Below are 20,286 nucleotides of genomic sequence, written 5' to 3' on the forward strand. Positions count from 1 at the left end.
TTTTTATTAGAATGTTTTGATTTTTTTCTTTCTCCATAAACTAATGAAGATAATTTTTACTTATTATTTTTATATTTTTTAATAATAATTATGTGATTAATACAATCTGCACTAATTTTCCTCTTTTTATGAGAATATCTTGATCTTTACAGCATTAGCAAATTAAGATGATTTAATTATTTTTGTATTAACATAATTCATGCACAAAGTGTCTTTTTTTCTATGAGAATATTAGATTATTGTTTATGTAATATGCAGTAATGATTACTGGAAAGTTTACAATCACTATGGTATTAATTTTCTTTACTGATTAATATAAATGATTTGTCGTGGATGCTGAAACTTGATTACATTAATGATATTAATGATCCTTAATAGCCTGATTTTATTAATATTTGATATTAAGTCCTGAACCGGATATTGATAGTTCATGTAGAGAAAATGGTCGAGTCGGGGTGGGATTATATAAGTTCACTTCCTTCCACTCCCTTTCAAGTGATCTACTTGTGATTTATTAAGTGATATGTTATGTATGTGTTATTACCTGATGGCTTGAAATAAACCATTTCATTCATTCATTCATTCATTCATTCATTCATTCATTCATTCATTCATTCAAGCTCATTCCCAGAGGCCAACGGCTAACTGCTTGTATTAATTTTTACAATGTTCTTAGAGAATTTTACAACTATGGGTTTAGGACATTTGGTATTAATACTTTCAACGTTGTTAATGGCTTTTGAACAGACTTCCATACTTTTAATCTAACTTGTGTATTTATCCTATTTTTTTTTAAATATTTTTATATACTTTTTTTTTAAATTTTCATACCTTTAACCTGTTTGTGTGTTTGGAACAATGGATGAATTTTGCAAGTTACTTCGGGGTTTATAAAGTACTCTATCTATCTATCTATCTATCTATCTATCTATCTATCTATCTATCTATCTATCTATCTATCTATCTATCTATCTATCTATCTAGTGGGTGGGCTCATATAAAACCGATGAAGAGGCGAGCACGAGAGCGAGCGCAGCGCACATCAGCCAATCAAGAACTCAGCTTTGGGAACATGACTTTTTCAGTGAACCGATAAGCGGGTAAAATATTACAGTTTTTCTCAGTCTCTTTGGTGCGTTTCTCAGAACACTATTAACATTTGCAAGATAGTCAAATGGATTTGTCATGTTTTCACTATGACACTTTATTATTTCAGTGTTTTGGTGACACCTGAAAATGCTCAAGACAGCACTACGGCCTACTCGTACAGACATCTGAAATGTGCAGTAAAGTCACTGTAGATGTTAAACATAAAATCACCCTTTTGGTAGAGCTGTGAACAATATACAGCACATGTAACAGTACAGTAAATCATTCTGGCACATCCAGATGTTCTTGTCTGTCTGACCACATATTTTCATCTACATCACAACGGATGTTATCCCTCACAATGCAGCGAGGAAAGTATCTCCTGGAGTGGTGAATCCATCCTCTGCTGTGATGTCGTCACATGCTGCATCCATGGCTGCTAGCAGGGCCATTTGCTCATGTGGATGCCGGTCATAAAATTACACACACCTCCTCATGAGTGACAGCTGAAATTCACCTGAGATCAATTGTTCAGGTTAGGACACATTTCCAGGACAAAATGACAAAGGAAGGTACAGAATGTGCTTGACAGATGGGTAATATTTGATATTTGATAACTAGTTCAACAATGACTCAAGCAATGAAAGTAAGACTATTAGTTTTACTGAGAATGACTGTTCAGCATCCATAAGAATAATTAATTTTGACTGACATGACATAAGCAAATGGAAATGTCAAATAACAGCAGAGAAATGTATCAAAGCAACTGATTCATGTCCAAAATCATTTGCAGTTTGTTCAGAGAGGAGAAATTCCTACTATGATGTGCACAAATGACTAAGTGTTGTGGAGGTTGAACTAATAGTTATGAGAATTTCAATTCTGATCTGAGAAACGCACCAAAGCCACTGAGAAAAACTGTAATCCAATACAAATGTTTTGCCCTGTCGCAGCACAGCAGTCTTTGTTTTCATTATGTAAACTTGGACATATTTTCTATGAAAGTTTAAACTTTGAGAGTTTAAAAGCTGAGACCGTAGCAAACTCTAAAACTAGACACAGAATCTTGTTTGTACTTAAAGTGTTTTTAATGCTAAAGAGTAAATCTCATATCAAAACTTGTTTGTATGTTTTAACTATTTTGTGCCATGTGATTTTCACTAGGCTAAAAGCAACTGGGTGCTTTAGCAGATTCTCCAAGAGTTGGTCTAAAACCTAGTCGTAATTCTAATATCTATCTAGTTCCTCCTTTCATATTCCTACAAAGAAACTGGTGTTGGTTTGAACACTAGGGCTTCAAACAGAAGAATGAAATTTTAATTTTCTCAGCACTGCTGTCTGTACCTGAGAACAATAAGTTATGGAAACTTCTAAAAACAGGAACTCCACTGTATTTGGTCTAGATTGTTTAATACGCAGCTTTCCCTAATATCTACCACTGTTACTTGGATGCATAGATCTTATGTGGATTAACTTGGATTTTAATTATGTTAAGACAACCAAAGATTTTCTGGACTGGATTTAAAGCTGGTCAAGGCATGACAGACAGGCCTTAGAATTATTTATCAACAAAATCTTCAAATCTGTCTTCCCAGCATCCAAACTAAAAACCTCCCACAGAGAAGACTAAAACTACCAGGTTATTTCACTAACTGTGTATAAGATCTGTTTAGCTTCCATTTTCATTGTAACATGAGATACTTATTCAAAAAGGCTCAATAAAATTCCTGACATCATTGTTTAAAATGAAAGAGACTATGCTTGAATTATTCGATACAATAGGCTGTTAGCACTCTCAATTCACAACAAAAAGACCATGGTTTAAACCCCAGCTGTGACATCCTAATCATGCACAGAAATATAGAAAATAGTCAATGGTTTTATTGAAGCTTCATACCCTTTTTTTTGTTTGTCGTCCAAAAAAAGCACCAAGTATAAGAAACTCTGGCAGAACTTTTAAGGAGCAAAGCTTAGATAAAATAGATGTAACTGGTCTGTTAAGATGGCTAGTCAAAGTCACATAAAGGCTGTTGAAGAAATCCTTTCCTTTCAGGAATCAGTTTCCTCCACCTGTCTTCAGCATCCTCCACTCTAACACCAGCCACCTTCATGTCTTCATTCACTGCATCCATAAACCTCCTCTTTGGTCTTCCTCTAGACCTCTTTCCTGCAGCTCTAGACTCAGCATCCTTCTACCAATATATTCACTGTCTCTCCTCTGAACATGTCCAAACCATCTCAGTCTGGCCTCTCTGACTTTATCTCCAAAACCTCTAACATGTGCTGTCCCTCTGATGGAATCAGTCAATTCTTAAAAAAATATTTATTACAAGCTGAGGTACAAATACTGAACTCTCCAAAATTAAACACCACTGCTGCTCTGTCAAATACATGCTCCTACTTGTTGGGCTACATCACCCCATAGTGGACAGATGATGAACTGCAGTAACTGCAGCTGTGTTTTGTAAAAGATGAAAGTTATACAATATTTTTTTTGCAAAAAAAGAGAAGCAAAACCAATATTTTAATCAACTTTCAAGATGTTTACATATTTCTTTTTATCTGTAGACTTTTACTACATGCTATATTGTCTTCCTTAGTTTTTAAACTGATTTATTGTTTTACATTTATGTTAATATTAAGATTTCCCTTTTTTAATTCCTCATTTGAAATTAAAAACAATAATAATGACATCAAGTCATATTTTTATTTTGCAGAACTAGCTGATATAAAAATATTGAAGTTAAAAAAGGATTACATTTATTCGTTTTCATTTTCATTAGACTGAAAAACAACAGCTGCCATGATAGAAATGAAAGGTCAAACAACTGATGAAGAAGCCTGAAAACTTGATGATTACATCCCATACGAGTTACGAAACAAATTACACAGAGACAAATAAATATATAAAAAAAAAAAAACATGAATCCCAAACCGGGCTGCACGGTGGCGCAAGTGGTTAGCGCTCTCGCCTCACAGCGAGAAGGCCCCGGTTCGACTCCCGGCTGGGACCTTTCTGTGTGGAGTTTGCATGTTCTCCCCGTGCATGCGTGGGTTTTCACCAGGGACTCCGGCTTCCTCCCACCGTCCAAAAACATGCTTCATAGGTTCATTGGTGACTCTAAATTGTCCCTAGGTGTGAATGTGAGAGTGGATGTGTGTGATTGAGGCCCTGCGACAGACTGGCGACCTGTCCAGGGTGTACCCCGCCTTCGCCCATCAGCAGCCGGGATAGGCTCCGGCACCCCCGCGACCCCGAAAGGGACAAAGCGGTTCGGAAAATGGATGGATGGATGGATGAATCCCAAACCATAGGATTAAACATGTTGAACTATTTCAGTTCTTGACTTTATATTTGATTCTTTACCTCTAAAGTTAGAGACACAAACGCTGTTGTTAAGCTCGTTTTAAATGTAGAATGAAGAACCGATACCCTCAAGGACAAATGCTTGAGACGTGAATGCTTGTCTTTGTTACCACTCGCCCTGGTTGTGTAGCACATGTTCATTTTTGGTGTTACCGCTCTGTAATTAAATCTAGAACTAACTTTCTGGTTTTATTTAAAGACAAATAACCTGTACACTAATGGACAACAGCTTATAACTGTTACTGAAAGTTCACTATGTGTTTGTTCAACACATTCTAGTTTTGACGTGAAGGGTCTAACCATGTGTTGATAAGTGACGAGTCGGGAATGAGAATGTGTTGGTTAGTGTCGGGGGGTTTTCTTAGCACATTAAAATGCACTTATATTCAAGATCCTGAGTGACACTTTCACTTGCTTTAATTTATGTTCTGAGTTCCTTAGAGCAGCAGGTCCGACTGGTTCAGACGAGGCTCTGATGTATTTTAGACTGAAGGTATGAGGATGTGATCAGACTGACTGAGGACTACAGAGGAACAACAAGCTGCTGCTGCTTCTTCTTCCAGAAGTTTCTTCAGTCCATGAATCCTGAAAGTGTGTGACGGTGGAGCAGCAGTGAGTTGAACAGGTGAGAATCTGCAGGTGTCCTCAGCATCTCTGTGGAGTTTGACTGACTGAAGGGCAGAAATGTTTCTCTGGAAATCTGAGAGAGTGAGCAGGAAGACTCCGACGTCTTCTCCTCACAGCTGTGACATCAACCAGATCACAAACTAAATTCATCAAACCGAGACGCCAAACAGCAGCTGAGAGGAGAACTGTCATGGAGGAGGAAGATTTCTGCTCCGTGAGCGCGCACGGTACTGTGGCTGTGCATGTGAGCGTGCATGTTATCACTGTTTGTACTTGTGCGTCTCCATGAGCTGTGATGTAAACAGTCTCCCTCCCCATGTTCACGTCTGGGGGCGGGGCCACAGGCTGATATCTCTACTCTGATTGGACGATTGTGGTCAAACAGGTTCAGCTACCAACAATAGAATCATTGTTTTTTCTTAAAAAAGCAGGAAATTACATATTTTGATGGCGATAACAAATTTTTAATGGTAGCAGAAGATTGAAAGATAAGATTAGACATCTAACAAGACAACCGAAACATTTCAAACAAAAACAAAACATATTTTTAAGGCTACAATATTTTTTAAATAAGACGGGGAGGAGCTTCAATGTTCAGGTGATCCAGGTATCACTCTAGTTATTTATTTCTTAACCCACACAGAGTCATAAGATGACGTGTTTGTCATGGTTGTTGTTTTGTGAATTCACAGTTGGGGCCGTTGGTTAATTTTCCATTTTGAATGATGGAGATGAGGAACTCGAAGGAACTGGAACCTCCAGGATTCAGCTGTTCAGCGTTCACGAAGTCGGTTCAGTTCAGAGATGAATTCTTAAACACAACGTAAGAAACAACATCTTCATAATCCAAAGAATCCCGTTGGGCTCTAGGTGTATTCCCACAAAGTATCCACATCTTTTCTTCTGTCAGAGCTTCTCTGTTCTTCTTCAAATTCTTTGGTTACTGTGTTTGCAGACGTCTGCAGTTTCCACACACAGACCAATCTTCAACATCCAGCTGTGTCTCCATGAGGAGCGACTTCTCCAAAGTCGACAACCCTAACTTCAGTGCTGAACTCGGACCACCAGAACCAAAGTAAGAGACCGTTGTCCTGTAAACTGAAGAACTGTTCAGGTCAGGATGAAAGAAAGTTTCCAACAGTGTACGATTTTACCCAGTCTGGTCATTAGAGGTATGAAGGACTTTTTGCTGTATTTCACTGGTCTTTTAGTAGGTAAACGTTCTCATTCATCCAGGTAACATTGTCTTGAAGTTGAGTCAAGGAAACTGGATTTAAAATCTTCTTCCTTGATCAGATTGTGGTTCATTTGAGAACCTGGTCTTGGGTTACCTTAGTGTCAAGTTTCATCCAAAACTTGGAATGAGGTCTAAACTGTGTGAACGTTGGTCACCAATAGTGTGGACTACATTTTTGTGAGAAAACACAAAGCAGTGATATGGAGGATGAGTTTATTCATAGTCAGAGGTCTAGCATGACTCTGCGGTTTTCATATTTTTCTTTATCATCTGATGTTTCCTCCCTATGGACCCTGGACCAAACTGCAGGACTTTGTCACAAACAGCTCTGACCATCAAAGCAAACCCAACCAGAGGAAAAAGTTGGATGTTTTTAGTATCATCACACATTTAAACCTCTTGATTGTCTTGTCACTTTGTGGTTGGAACGGGTTGAACAAGTATGAACAGTAACAAACCATTCTTTGATAAAACAAGGAAGCTTCCTGTGTTTTGAATGAGTCACAAATATTTCAACTCAAGGAAGAAAACTATGTATTTATTTTAAAACTATTAAAAAAACCTCAGATTTGTTTGAGAAACACCCTGGCTCTTGTCCTCCAGTTTTTTGTTCGATCAAAGGCTGATGACTATTTTTAAACCAGCTCTTTATGTTTAGCTCTAGTTAGCGATGGGTAAAAATGAACACTGTGTATTTTCCCACTGTAAGGTACACTGCATTGTAAGCTAACACAGTGAATGAATGGTCTATTTTCAAACTTATAAGGTGCATTAAGCAAGAAAAAAAAGTTAGAAATTAGTCAGGTGGTCAGTCAGACCTTATTAACTGTGTACACAGTACGTAAGTTTGAATGAGTGAACTATTCCTTTAAGGATTGCAAAGCATATTACTTCTATAATTCTTTCTCTTGTTTTGTCCAGCACTCCTAATTCCTGGCCAATGACTGAAGACATCTATAGCCACATGGTTTTGTTTACAAGCTTTGGCTTGAAACAGAAATGTTCAATTTGTAATATACCACACATTAGCTGTATGAGAGTATTCACAATACCTCTGACTCCCAACCTTGTCATTGTCAAAACAAATGTTAATGTGACTGCAATAATTCCCAACCTTGCTAGTAACTCATATAAATCGCTACTGATGTTCAAGAGCTTATCTCTCGAAACCACTTGAACATCAGTATACACAATCAGCATTAATTCATACATGAGGTGCTCCCCATTATAAAGCGCTCTGTAGTTTTTTTTCTTTTTTAAACAAAATTAAGACATTAAGTGCGTCATATAGTGCAGAAAATACATTATAAAAACTTCAGTACTATTTTTCTAAGGTTGTATTCAGACTGGACACATTTGGTTCGCTTAAAGTGAAGAGTTTCTTCAGTCTGAACCAACCAACTCAACCAAAACGGTCACCATAGCCAGGCATTAGGGGATGTGTGCCATAAACACTTATTAGCATATTATATTAGCACTGTCTCCTCAGTAAGCATCTTGCAGCATGTCTCCACCATATTAAAATAGGAAATTAAAATTGTTTTACCTGGAGTTGATGCAGACATTCACAACTGATCAACAAAATTAAAATTTTGAATAAGTGAACTATCCTGACAAAGATTGTAAAGTGTAGGACTTCCAATATTCTTTCTCTCAATGATTTGCCCCACCCTTATAATTCTTGACCAATGACTAAAGAGATTTATAGTCACATGGTTTTGATTACAAGCATTGGTTTCAAACGGTAATGTCCGGTTGAAGGCAATCTGACTCCAGGCCAAACACAAAGTCCAGAACTCGATCTGGAACCAAATTAAGCAAGCTTTGTCTGGAGCAACGAACTATTCCAGTATGCATGCTTTGATCTATGTTGAACATTTACACTTTGACACTTTCACTGTGTATCATTCAATACAGAGGTAAATCTGAACATTCAAAAGTTGAATTTTGTGGAAAAAAACATTGTTTAACTTTTAAATGTTTTTTTTTTTTTTAAGTTGACAATTAGGCAGGCATGCCAAACCAAGCATCACATTTTCTATTTTGTTAGATTTCTTCAGTTTTTTTTATCTCTGCAGTTCCTCCAGAGCTGTGATGATGTTTGTGTTTGCAGAGGTCAGCGGCTTCCTGACAGACTCCAGTCTTCAGCATCCAGCTGTCAGTCCATAAAGAGTGATTTCTCCAAAGTTGATAACCCCAACTTTAGTTCGGAACCTGGACCCTCAGGCTCAAAGTAAGAGACAGTTTCCTCTGACTTTGCTTGACCCAAAAATGAACCAAAGATGACACTCCAATTAAAGACCTACTCTGATGAAAATTGTGTTTTTTACATGTTCTTATGGTATTTTTCTAATAATGGAGGACATATACAGTGGGGCAAAAAAGTGTTTTGTCATCCATCAATCATGCAAGTTCTGCCACTTAAAAACATGAGAGAGGCCTGTAATTTTCATCATAGATATACCTCATTTATGAGATCACATTTTCTGATTTTTAAATAATTTATTTCTAAGTTATGGTGGTAAATAAGTATTTGGTCAATAACAAACAAGATTTCTGTCTCTCACAGACCTGTAACTTCTATAAGAGGATCTTCTGTCCTCTACTGGTTACCTGTATTAATGGCACCTGTTTGAACTGGTTATCGATAGAAAAGACACATGTCCACAACCTCAAATAGTCACACTCCATACTCCAAAAAGCTATCTTAGGACACCAGAAAGAAATTGTTGACTGCACCAGGTTGGGAAGACTGAATCCTCAATAGATAAGCAGCATGGTGTGAAGAAATCAATTATTAGAAAATGGAAGACATACAAGACCACTGAGAATCTCCCTCCATCTGGGCCTTGCAAAAGATCTCACCCCGTGGGGTCAAATGATCACAAAAATCCCAGAACCACACAGGGGGAACCTAGTGAATGATCTACAGAAAGCTGGGACCATAGTAACAAAGACAACCATCAACAACACACTACACTGCTATGTAGGGACTCAAACCCTGCAGTGCCAGACGTGTCCTCCTGCTAAAACCAGAACAAGTGCAGGCCTGTCTAAAGTTTTCTTGAGAGCAACGAGAGCATTACAAATGAACCATGGCTGGATCTTTCAGCATGACAACAATCCAAAACACACTGCCTGGTATCACAATATATATATGCATCTATTTTGACACAAAAACAAACTATGCAGTTCCTCCAAAGCTGTGATGATGTTTGTGTTTGCAGAGGTCAGCGGCTTCCTGACAGACTCCAGTCTTCAGCATCCAGCTGTGAGTCCATGAAGAGTGACTTCTCCAAAGTTGATAACCCCAACTTTAGTTCAGAACGTGTACCCTCAGGCTCCAAGTAAGAGAACAGTTTTCTTTAACTGATCTGCATTCTTTGTATTCGCTGAGGTCTCCGGGTCCTAAATCCTGCGAATAAGGGGGACTATTTTATTATCAATATAATTAAAGTTTAGTCCACGGGTGCTCAAATCCAGGCATCGAAGCCCAGTGTTCTTCATGTTTTCCAACCAATTTGCCATTTAAGTTTCTTAAGGGCCAAACACACCTGATCCAGGTAATCAGCAGCAGATAAGCCAGGGTTTCTGGAAAACAAGCAGGAGGCCTGCTTTTGAGGCCTGAATATTGGCATCCCTGGTTTAGCCGAAATCAAAAAAAGTGTCTATACAAATATACAACTTGTGTTTCAGAAGATTCAGAACCTCTATTGCAATAGCAAAATATGTCCAACACTAGAGGCCTTCAGCTCCCATCTGGTTGCTCAGCTGTCAGGACAGGACAAGTTGAAAAGATAAAATTAAATTTGTCTTACTCCTTTCCCAAAGAGAGAAGAACAGAGGTGTTTGTGAAGAGGAACAGCTGTACTCCTGCTCTTTGTGTGGGGACATCTTGAAGGAACCAGTCTCTACCAGTTGTGGACACCGGTTCTGCAGACGATGCATCACAACATGCTGGAGTCAGTCTGATCCATTGAAACTCTCCTCCTGTAATCTGTGTGCAGAAAGATACATAAGTAGGGGTCTCCAAAGTAAAACAGAGCATCTTTCAGCAGATGTTGGTCTGCAGGAACTTTTAGATGAACATAAGATCAGTGTGAAGATGGCATATGAGAATACAACTGAAGGAACCGATGACACAGGAAGAGAGACTCCCCTCAACAGGATCTACACTGAGCTCTACATCACAGAGGGACTGAGAGAAGAGGTCCATACCCAACATGAGGTAATGCAGTTGGAGACCGCTTCCATGATAAACATCATTCATGATGTTCCAATCATGTGCCATAACACCTTCGAACCCTTGACTGACCAGCACGGATCCGTCAGAGTGGTTCTGACAAGTGGTGGAGCTGGAATTGGGAAAACCTTCTTGGTGCAGAAGTTCACTCTGGACTGGGCCGAGGGCTTGGAGAACCAAGACATCAGTGCAGTGATTCCTCTTTCATTCAGGGAGATGAACTTGATCAGAGATGAGCAGCACAGTCTTCTCACTCTCATCCAAGTTTTCTATCCAACCTTCCAGAAGATCACAGCAGAGCAGCTGTCTGTCTGTAAACTTCTCTTCATCTTTGATGGTCTGGATGAAAGCAGACTTTCTCTGGACTTCAACAACAGTCAGGTGGTGTCTGATGTCTCTCAAAAGTCATCAATCAATGTTCTTCTGACAAACCTCATCCAGGGACATCTGCTTCCCTCAGCTCTGGTCTGGATCACTTCCAGACCTGCAGCAGCCAATCAGATCCCTCCTTCATGTGTCTCCAGGGTAACAGAAGTACGAGGCTTCACTGACTCCCAGAAGGAGGAGTACTTCAGGAGGAGGTTCAGTGATGAAGATCTGTCCAGCAGAGTCTTCTCCCACATCAAGGCCTCCAAGAGTCTCTTCATCATGTGTGGAGTTCCGGTCTTCTGCTGGATCACTGCTGTGGTTCTAGAGCACATGATGACCACAGAAAAGATAGGAGACCTTCCCACCACTATGACTGACTTGTACTCACACTTCCTGATGATCCAGACAAAGAGGAAGAAGAACAAATACCAGCAGGAACAGGAGCTGACAGAGGCTGACAGTTCTACCAGCCCTTGTGTTCTGAAGCTGGGGAGGCTGGCCTTTGAACATCTGGAGAAAGGAAACATCATGTTCTACCAAGAAGACCTGGAGCAGTGTGGTCTGGATGTCACAGAGGCTTCTTTGTACTCTGGAGTTTGTACTGAGATCTTCAGAAGAGAGTGTGAGATCTTCCAGAAAGCAGTTTACTGCTTTGTTCATCTGAGTGTTCAGGAGTTTCTGGCTGCAGTTTACATGATCCACTGTTACAACAACAACAAGTCAGAGGTGGTGGAGACATTTCTGTTGGATCAAACAGAAAATTCATCTTCAAATAAATCTTCCTTAACTTTGATAGACTTTTTGAGCAACATGTTGAAGAAATCCCTACAGAGTCAAAATGGTCACTTGGATCTGTTTGTTCGTTTTCTTCATGGTCTTTGTGAGGAGTCCAACCAGAGATTGTTAGGGAGCCTTTTGGGTCAAGCAGAGAATAGTCCAGAAGACATCCAGACAGTCGTTGATAATCTCAAAAAAATGAAAACATGTGAAATAAATCCCGACAGAGGCATCAACATCTTCCAGTGTCTGATGGAGATGAAGGACTTCTCAGTTCATCAGGAGATGCTAGAGTTCCTCAAGTCAATGAACCCATCAGGAAAGAACCTCTCAGAGATGCACTGCTCAGCTATGGCCTACATGCTGCAGATGTCAGAGGAGGTAGTAGATGAACTGGATCTGAACAAGTTCAACACAACACCTTTAGGTCGTATAAGACTGATCCCAGCGGTGAGGAACTGCATGAAGTTCAGGTGAGTGCAGTATTGGTTTCTCTGCAGGGCACGGAGTAGTTGTTTTTTTCTTGATCTTAACATTTCGAATCATATTTTTAATCTTTATGAAAGTTCAGTTTATTTAATCAGGAAATGTAGACATAGATTTTCAATTCAGAAGTCAATCAATTCTGTGCATACTCTTGATCAAAATCTTAATATCAGTTAAGAAAATACAGGGTATTTCATGTAGCACTGCTCAACCTCAACAAGGTTCTCAATAGACCTTCATAATTCACAAAGAAGAATTTGAAGCAAGAGAACAAACATTTTTAGCTTCCAATTTATTGAAAATAACATGAAATGAAATGGATTGTTTACCAGCTGATCCAAAGTTTAAGACCACATTCTTAAAAAGCCAAAAAAATGAATTTAAGGTCATTTTTCTAATGAGTAGTCTTCCTGCCAAGGTCTCTTGATGGGAAACAGCTCAATTTCTTTGAACATGGCAGGATTGTTGGGCTGCATAAGCAAATGCAAATCCTCCTCATCACTGCTGAGATTGGACACAGAGAGTTGGTCATTTTGATATTTTTATTTTAAGACACTGAGGGTTACAGAACCAAAGAAGTAAAGTGACTTACCTAAAACAGTTTTACCACCACTGAGCCAGAGGATTCAAAGGGTTAAGCCAAAGGTCCCTCTCAATGTGAGAGGGACCAGTTGAGGTGGTTTGGGCATTTGGTCTGGATGCCTCCTGGACGCCTCCCTGGAGAGGTGTTCTGGTCGTCCCACTGGGCGGAGCCCCCAGGGAAGACCCAGGACACGCTGGAGAGACTATGTCTCTCTGCTGGCCGGGGGATTGCCTCAGTGTCCCCCCAGAGGAGCTGGAGGAAGTGGCCGGGAGAGGGAAGTCTGGGGATCTTTGCTTAGACTGCTGCCCCCGCGACCTGGATGGCCGAAAGAAAACCTTTCTTCTTTTCAAAATTTAAAGCTCTTCCTAGAACCTTGTCAAAATCTAGCCCTGCAAACACCCATTTCTTGCCATTTCTAAACTGATCTTGAGATTTTGACCAGGAGTGTATTTCCAACATTCTCATTGATTTATAGTAATGCTTTTCTTTCATTAGTTATTAGTGAATTCATTTACAGATATTTAGGGTCAAAGTAAATTACATGTAGTTTTCACATAATGGTTTACACCAGACCAGAACATGTCTTTTTTGGGTTGAACTCCCAAAATGCTAGTCATAGGTTTTCAGCGATAAAATTCCACCATAGTCTAAGGTGGAAAACATATCAACAACCATAGTTAAATATGTTGGTCATTAAAATTTTTTTATATATATATATATATATATATATATATATATATATATATATATATATATATATATATATATATATACATTGGTCATTTTCATGTTATCAATAGTGGTCATGTTTTTCTTGACTGTTTTCAGGTTCAACTCAAGATCACTAGTTGGAAAACCAAAAGACAGCCCATGGTAAGAGACAAGACCAGTACATCCTAATAACCAACAGTCTGGTTCAGGCAGTGTGTCTTTGATTTTGACAATGTATTTGACAGTAATATGATGTTTTAGATTTGATGTGACTAGTAAAGTTTGTCACATGCACATGTATGGGGCTTAACCTGTATGGGCGATCCAGATGTTTGGGTCTTTGGAGGGTCATAGTTAGTTGCTGTTCCCTTGATGTAAGTCCCTGCAGGATGTTTTTAGGATGTCCACACAAACTAAACTCTGATTGACTTATTTACTCATTTCTATCAGTAAAGCTACACAAAAGAAGCACTAACAGACTGTGTGTGCAGTCCATAGAATTTGAGAGGACTTAAAGAATATACTGATCCAGACATTCCACATCTACCCATAATGGTAGTTGTGAGAAAGGCTTTAGTTTTATATCAAGGGACGAAAGGTGTATTGTTCAGAACCAGAAGTAATTATGTCGGTCTTGTTTGTGCTTAGCTGCAGAAAAGTTGTCCTGCATTCTCTCAGAGCACCGTTGAATGCAGTGACAGTATCCACTGATCCATATTCACCTGCTTTGACTGACATGTAAATCTAAGTGTCGTCTGCATATTTGCAGAAACAAACATTATCTCAGCAAACCGGGCAAGAATGGCAGGTTGGATATGGAATGACAGCTTTTATTTACTGTGACAGCAAGACTTTTTTAGGCTCTTGAGAATGCCCAGGATACTCGGGGAGACGTTACCCACACGTGTGTTATGCTAACAAACGTCTCAGCACAAATTTAAAAATTTAATGGGAACTACATGGAAGTAAAATATCAATTAACTCAGATTTGAAAATGTTTTCTGGACAATTTTCTTACTGATAGGAGTGAATTATCTTTGATTTGTTTCATATTTAACACAAATAAAAATAAATTCTTGAGAATATGGAGCTGGAGAAGTTGTGAAACAATACTTGAGTAGGACAAGTGAGCTTTTATGAAACTCCTGTATTAAAATCCCTGGAGGGGTCAATACATTTTCTTTTATCTGTGGAGTTTACTTGTTTTGAAGAAAGGCAGGCCATGTTCCTCTCAGAACTCTGGAACGTTATTTCTTAAGTTGACAGAAAGACATGTCTTGGCCTCAGTTATCACATTTGAAGTTTTGGTTGATTTCATCCAATCTTCCATCTGGTGAAGGACATAAAGTTGGCTCCTTGGTTTACTGGACCTTTCTCAAGTTTCTCAGATTATTATTACCATCTCCTGCTGTCAAGGCCCCTGCACCCTACAGTCCATGTTTTCAGGGTGGACTCTTTTTTTCAACTGACTCTTTTAAGCATTTTCCAATAAAATGAGAAACATTCCTCTTGAGTTCGGGCTGTATGACCATTTTCAAAATTAGAAACTCTTACCTCTTTTTTTGAATATCATTACTGTGTATTCTCTAACAATTTCATGTTTTTTTTAATTTACTAGAAATTAGCAGTATAATTAATGTGTTCTGTGTTTCTGTCAAAGCCCTAATGTGCCTGAACCACCTGACCTTTATTGGGATATTGTGGCCTCAGCGCTGAAGTCCAACCCCTCCCATTTGACAGAAATGGATTTGAGTGGGAGCAACCTGCATGATCTAGCTGTGAAGTACCTGTGTGAAGGACTGGAGAGTCCAAACTGCAAACTGGAAGTTCTAAGGTGAGAGCACTGACTATATATAAGAACAGGAGCAAATTAGTGTGATGCCCCCCATAGAAAACAGGTTTCTTTCGGCTCAAGTCAAATAAAGTCAACATGCTATATGCAATATTTGGCAATATGCACATCACCATGTTGTAACCAGATCTACTATCTACTTTCATTGAGGCTAGGGATGAGCAATATATTGGGGTCAGTATCATATGTTAGCATAATCAAAGTTTATAAGTCTCACTCCGATATTTATTTTAAAAAATCCACCAATAAAGTTCTGACTATTTTAAGACACTTTATTTTTTAAATGTAAACTTATTGGAATAGATCATTGGCCTTGGGAAGCTTACGCTTACAGTCAAGGTAATTGTTCTGACTGTTACCAGGTATACTTTATTTTTGATAAGGATACATGTTCCTAATGTCCCTGGTAATAGGAATTTCGTGGTTTGCACTCATGTCTCATACTCAATTATCGGCCACGGTTGCAGTGGAAATATTGGTTATTGGGATCGGCCAGAAAAAAAAGTAGAATGGGAGTAATTCCGAGTTGATATACCCAGGGGGATGGTTCACTCAGTCCAGTTCTCATATGCAGTCAATAGATAACAGTTTTTAAGAAAAAGTTTGGGTCTGGATAATTTTTTTGATGTTAAATGGCCCGAAATGTTTTGCTTTTCATTCTTATTAACCTATTTAAATACATGTTCTGTGAAATTCTGTATTCAGATTGAAGAACTGCAGAATGTCAAAGGTCAGCTGTGATCTTCTGGTCTCAACTGTGAAGTCCAACCCGTCCCACCTGACAGAACTGGATCTGAGTAAGAACAATCTGCAGCGGTCAGACGTTCAGCAGCTCATTGATCTGTTACAGAGTCCAGACAGCAAACTGGAGACTCTGAGGTCAGTAGGGTTGGACTCAGTCCAGATACTTTTATCAGAACTGATGTTTTTTCTTCTGGTTCACTGATAAAGATGAGGAGACGCTCATTCATGTTTTACTTTCTTTTTGTGTACAGGTGGCTCTGATGGTCTGTCAGATGAAGCAGCAGTTTGACTGCAGATGTTCTGCTGCTGAAAGAGGAGAGGGGAGTGATGGAGGAGTCAGAGGAGAAGTTTCAGAGTTTAATGTGAACTCTGACGTAAGATCAGTTTTTTTTTAAATATATTTCTTTTGAATCGGCTTCAAGCTTTTGTTTCCATTTAAACCTGTAGTTTTAGGCTCCGAAAATACTTTAGCGATAAAAATGAAAGACAAAATGTTTGGGAAAAAGGATTTAGTTACATTCCTCACAGATTACATATTGTCTTATCAGTTTATCAAGCTGAAATCAACAAACTGATCTTTTTCTTACATTTAGGTCAAGTTTAGCTCCTGTTAGTCAGATTTACTTTCTTGGAGTGGTTATTGTTTTGTGTTTAATGTTTGTTTTTTTATGTTTTGTGTACACTGTCTTCTTCTGGGGTGAACTGAGAGGTATTACTGTCTTTATCAGTTTTCCAACAAATATTTGATGATAAAATAAAGGCCTTTTGCAGCATCCTGTGCTGCATAAGGCCTTTATAATTCATAAGGCCCACAGCAGCCTGAGCTGTTAACGTTTATTTTATTTTTTTTTTCGCTAAATAACTTAATTAGAGACAAAATACAAGTTCCTTAACTGTTGAAAACTGGTTAACTTATCCAACTGAGGCGTGAAATATTGAATGAATGAATTAATATTTTATTTAAGTGTCATGTGTAATATTAATAAAACGTAAAGGAACTTAAGGGAAACCAAAAATAGACAAAGCTGAAACTGTTAAGTAAAAGTTTAACAAATAAAAACAAGAAATTTGCCTCATACCATGATATGAACCAGACTAAGCATGCTTCGATGTCAGCGGACAAAGGTATGACAATATCAGGAGAGCCATGAACTTACGGTCAATATCAATGAAGAGAAATACACCGACGATGTTTCTCGGTTTAGACCAGAGTTAATTTCGTTGATGAAAAATTTTCGTCAACGACATTTTTCACCCGATGAAAACAAAACAAAAACTCCCGCTCAGACACAATGACTTTAACTAAATTGATCGTCATTTTCATCAACGAATGAAAATGAAACCTAAGTGCTCTTCAAAGACGACATCCAATCATAACGACTGCTAGTGGAGAAGGGCGGGAGCAAATGGAAAGCGATCCAATCAGAATATATAGCCCTTCAGCCCTCCGGGAAGACGCTAATTCAATGAATTGTGTCTGTGATATCGGTGAAAAATGTCTTCTCGAGGTACAAAAAGAAGATATAAATATATATAGGGACACATTTTACATTTAAAGCAACCCTCAAACAGATTATCTGAAATAGTTGTTTTAAGGGGTTACTCTAGCCAAGCTAATTAGCGCCAGTACTGCGCGGGGGAGGAGCGCTTTTCTTCACGTGAGTGAAGCTCTGAAGCTCAGAGGTTTACATTTAAATGGAAGTAATACTTGTTTTGTTTTAGCATGACGTTTGTAAAGTTATAAACCGATGTTGTGTATTTTTGAGCGCTAGCAGCTCCGCTGCTTCTTTAGATCAACAAGCAGTCACCGTTTTAATGTCCTACTCCATTACGTCTTACATGATAACAGCCCTTTATTGGCTGGTCGTGGTATTACAATTCACCACACATGCTGGTCACGCATATATTAAAGGCTCACATGCCTCCCAAATAGCAAATGACATGTGTTGGGATAGCTTACTCTATCTATAGTGAGTGTTTTTTTTTTTCATGTTCAGACATTTATTATAAATAGGATGGAAATTTATTTGAATGTGTTTTAAGTTGTAAAAGCAAGTTTGGAAAGCAAAGTGAAGTATTTTTTTTAACTAAATAGTAAAAACACTGTGTGTTACTCATATGATCATACTTAGTAAATTTAATAAAAATGCTTTACCGTTACTCTAACTTTTTGTCGACTAAATATCTACTGTAATTTAGTCAACAAAAATTTGACCAAAATGAATAGTATCTACATGACTAAATTGTGACTAAAACTAAATCTTACTTTAGTTAAGAGACTATGACTAAAACTACATTAAAATTCTCCGTCAAAATTAACGCTGGTTTAGACCCGGAGACAGCACTTGAACAAGTAGACGTGTTTTTCTGGAGAAATCACTTAGAGATATGGGTTTCAAAAATGTCTCTGCCATAATTTTTCCCTTTTGGAGCGAGGCACGTAACAGGAAGATGTCATATCCTACATATGTGTGCTCTAAGTATCGAGTTGCTGGCAGAACAAATAAGAGGTGACCCTTGAGTACAGGGATTAAGGGATGATGCAAATATCCATTATTTGCTTGCACTCTTTGCAGATGACATCCTACTGTTTGATGTAAACCAGGGCAACTCTGTCCCTGCCTAAATGAATACAGCAGTGTCTCAGGATACAGAATACAGGATGCTAGCCCACCACAAAAGCTAAGACAGATCTATTTGATAGAGTTTTGACTGCCCAACTTGAGATAAAAAATGTACAAATTTTCCCAAAGATGGTCAACTCTTTGGGGAAGAATTTAGTTTGGTCCCTAAATGTATCTGTTATACTACCTCCATTCTATATCCGTATTAAGTATTGTTCTTTACTTGCTACAATAGTCCAATGTTAACATATATTTCTGTTTCTTAGTTATAATTGCCTGTATTTTTTTCATCTTAAAACAATAAAGAAAAAAAAACCCAGAAAACTTGCATTTATTTTGTATTTTCACTTTAAAAATTTTATCTTCTGAGATATAATGCTTTTACTAATTTTCCTTATTTCTGACTAGTCGAAGTGTGGAAAGGGGTTTACTGTATTTTCTATCATGAATAAAATCTTCTTCAAACTGCACTTTTCCCATCACAATATGAATATTAAAGATGCAGTTTCAAGTTTAATTTTCTTTATGTATGTTTTCAATCATCAAGTACAAGTTAAAAGACCAAAAATCTTCATTGGAGAGGGTCTTTACATTCACCACCCTCTGTTGGCCATCCAATTGCAGGAATGTTCATGACATGTCTATTACGTTGATGACATCTGTAGGCTTGAACAAAAAGACGGATTTAATTTGACTTTTAGAAGGTAAAAATAAGAAACAAACTGCATTATTAAGCCAGATAAACTATGCAACTTTTTAGTGAATCATTTTTAGTGATTTATGTTGTGTGTTCGTGTGAGGGGGTGTAGGTTTTCATACATGTATTTTTTGTTGTGTAATGGTCTTTTGTCTTGTTTTTGATTTTTGAAACTGGAAAATATTTTATAGAATGTCACAGTTTTGATTTATTATGTAGTTTCATGTGCATGTGTTTTTAAGCACATACGAATGAACTTATCAGCAAAAATCAAAAGTGAGGGTTTCTGTTTAGACAAATTATGGCGTTCTAAGTTCCTGTGAGCATCCTGTCAGACTGGTTCAGACGAGGCTCTGATGTATTTGTCATTCTGAACGTACAAGGATGTGTTCAGACTGACTCAGTGAACTGCAGAGGAACAACAAGCTGCTGCTGCTGCTTCTTCCACAAGTTTCTTCAGACATCCATCACTTCCTCACGCATGTTGCCGTCACACACTTCCATTAAAGTCTGCCTCAAACACCACTCTGTTGAGTTCCATTTCCACCCCTGTGGTACCATTTCTATCATGGGAACAATTTTATCTATTATAAAAATGTTTTTAAAAAATTGAAGAATTGGATGTTTTTATTAACCACAATGTTTGCTGGTTGTAAAAACCACACTTCACACTAATTATTAAGTCAAATTCTTTGAACAAATTTAAAAAACGGAATTTACAGATCTCCTACCAAGTGTCTTTATTTCTCAGAGGAGACCTAACATCAGTGAGGGTCATCACCTGGGGCCCATTTCAAGAAGCAGATTTTGTTGAAACTCTGAGTTTGTGAACCCTGTGTTAAGGAAAACTCGGAGTGTCTGATTTTTTATGCACTTTTAC

The 20,286-nt window shown here is 38.2% G+C and overlaps 2 protein-coding genes across 3 annotated transcripts in view; both read left to right on the top strand.

Moving 5' to 3' along the window:
- Window positions 1-19,001, top strand: part of LOC112139941 (protein NLRC3) — a 37,548-nt gene extending 18,547 nt beyond the window's left edge. Inside the window, exons 7-11 of the mRNA XM_024262810.2 lie at window positions 11,427-12,182; window positions 13,607-13,651; window positions 15,150-15,323; window positions 16,047-16,220; window positions 16,337-19,001. Coding sequence (XP_024118578.1) covers window positions 11,427-12,182; window positions 13,607-13,651; window positions 15,150-15,323; window positions 16,047-16,220; window positions 16,337-16,346 — 1,159 coding nt within the window. The 3' untranslated portion in view covers window positions 16,347-19,001. The remainder of the gene's footprint in view (window positions 1-11,426; window positions 12,183-13,606; window positions 13,652-15,149; window positions 15,324-16,046; window positions 16,221-16,336) is intronic.
- Window positions 4,915-20,286, top strand: part of LOC112139942 (endonuclease domain-containing 1 protein) — a 21,880-nt gene continuing 6,508 nt past the window's right edge. The window contains exons 1-5 of one of the 2 annotated variants that reach the window (XM_024262812.2): window positions 4,915-5,081; window positions 5,776-5,906; window positions 6,039-6,158; window positions 8,434-8,553; window positions 9,548-9,733. In XM_024262812.2, the coding sequence (XP_024118580.1) occupies window positions 5,806-5,906; window positions 6,039-6,158; window positions 8,434-8,553; window positions 9,548-9,671 (465 nt within the window). In that variant the 5' untranslated portion in view covers window positions 4,915-5,081; window positions 5,776-5,805 and the 3' untranslated portion in view covers window positions 9,672-9,733. Of the gene's footprint in view, window positions 5,082-5,775; window positions 5,907-6,038; window positions 6,159-8,433; window positions 8,554-9,547; window positions 9,734-20,286 lie in introns of those variants that run through there. The other variant, XM_036216798.1, reaches the window with a different exon arrangement.

Source organism: Oryzias melastigma, linkage group LG18 (assembly GCF_002922805.2).
Source record: "Oryzias melastigma strain HK-1 linkage group LG18, ASM292280v2, whole genome shotgun sequence".
In the NCBI taxonomy this organism is placed as follows: Eukaryota; Metazoa; Chordata; class Actinopteri; order Beloniformes; family Adrianichthyidae; genus Oryzias; species Oryzias melastigma.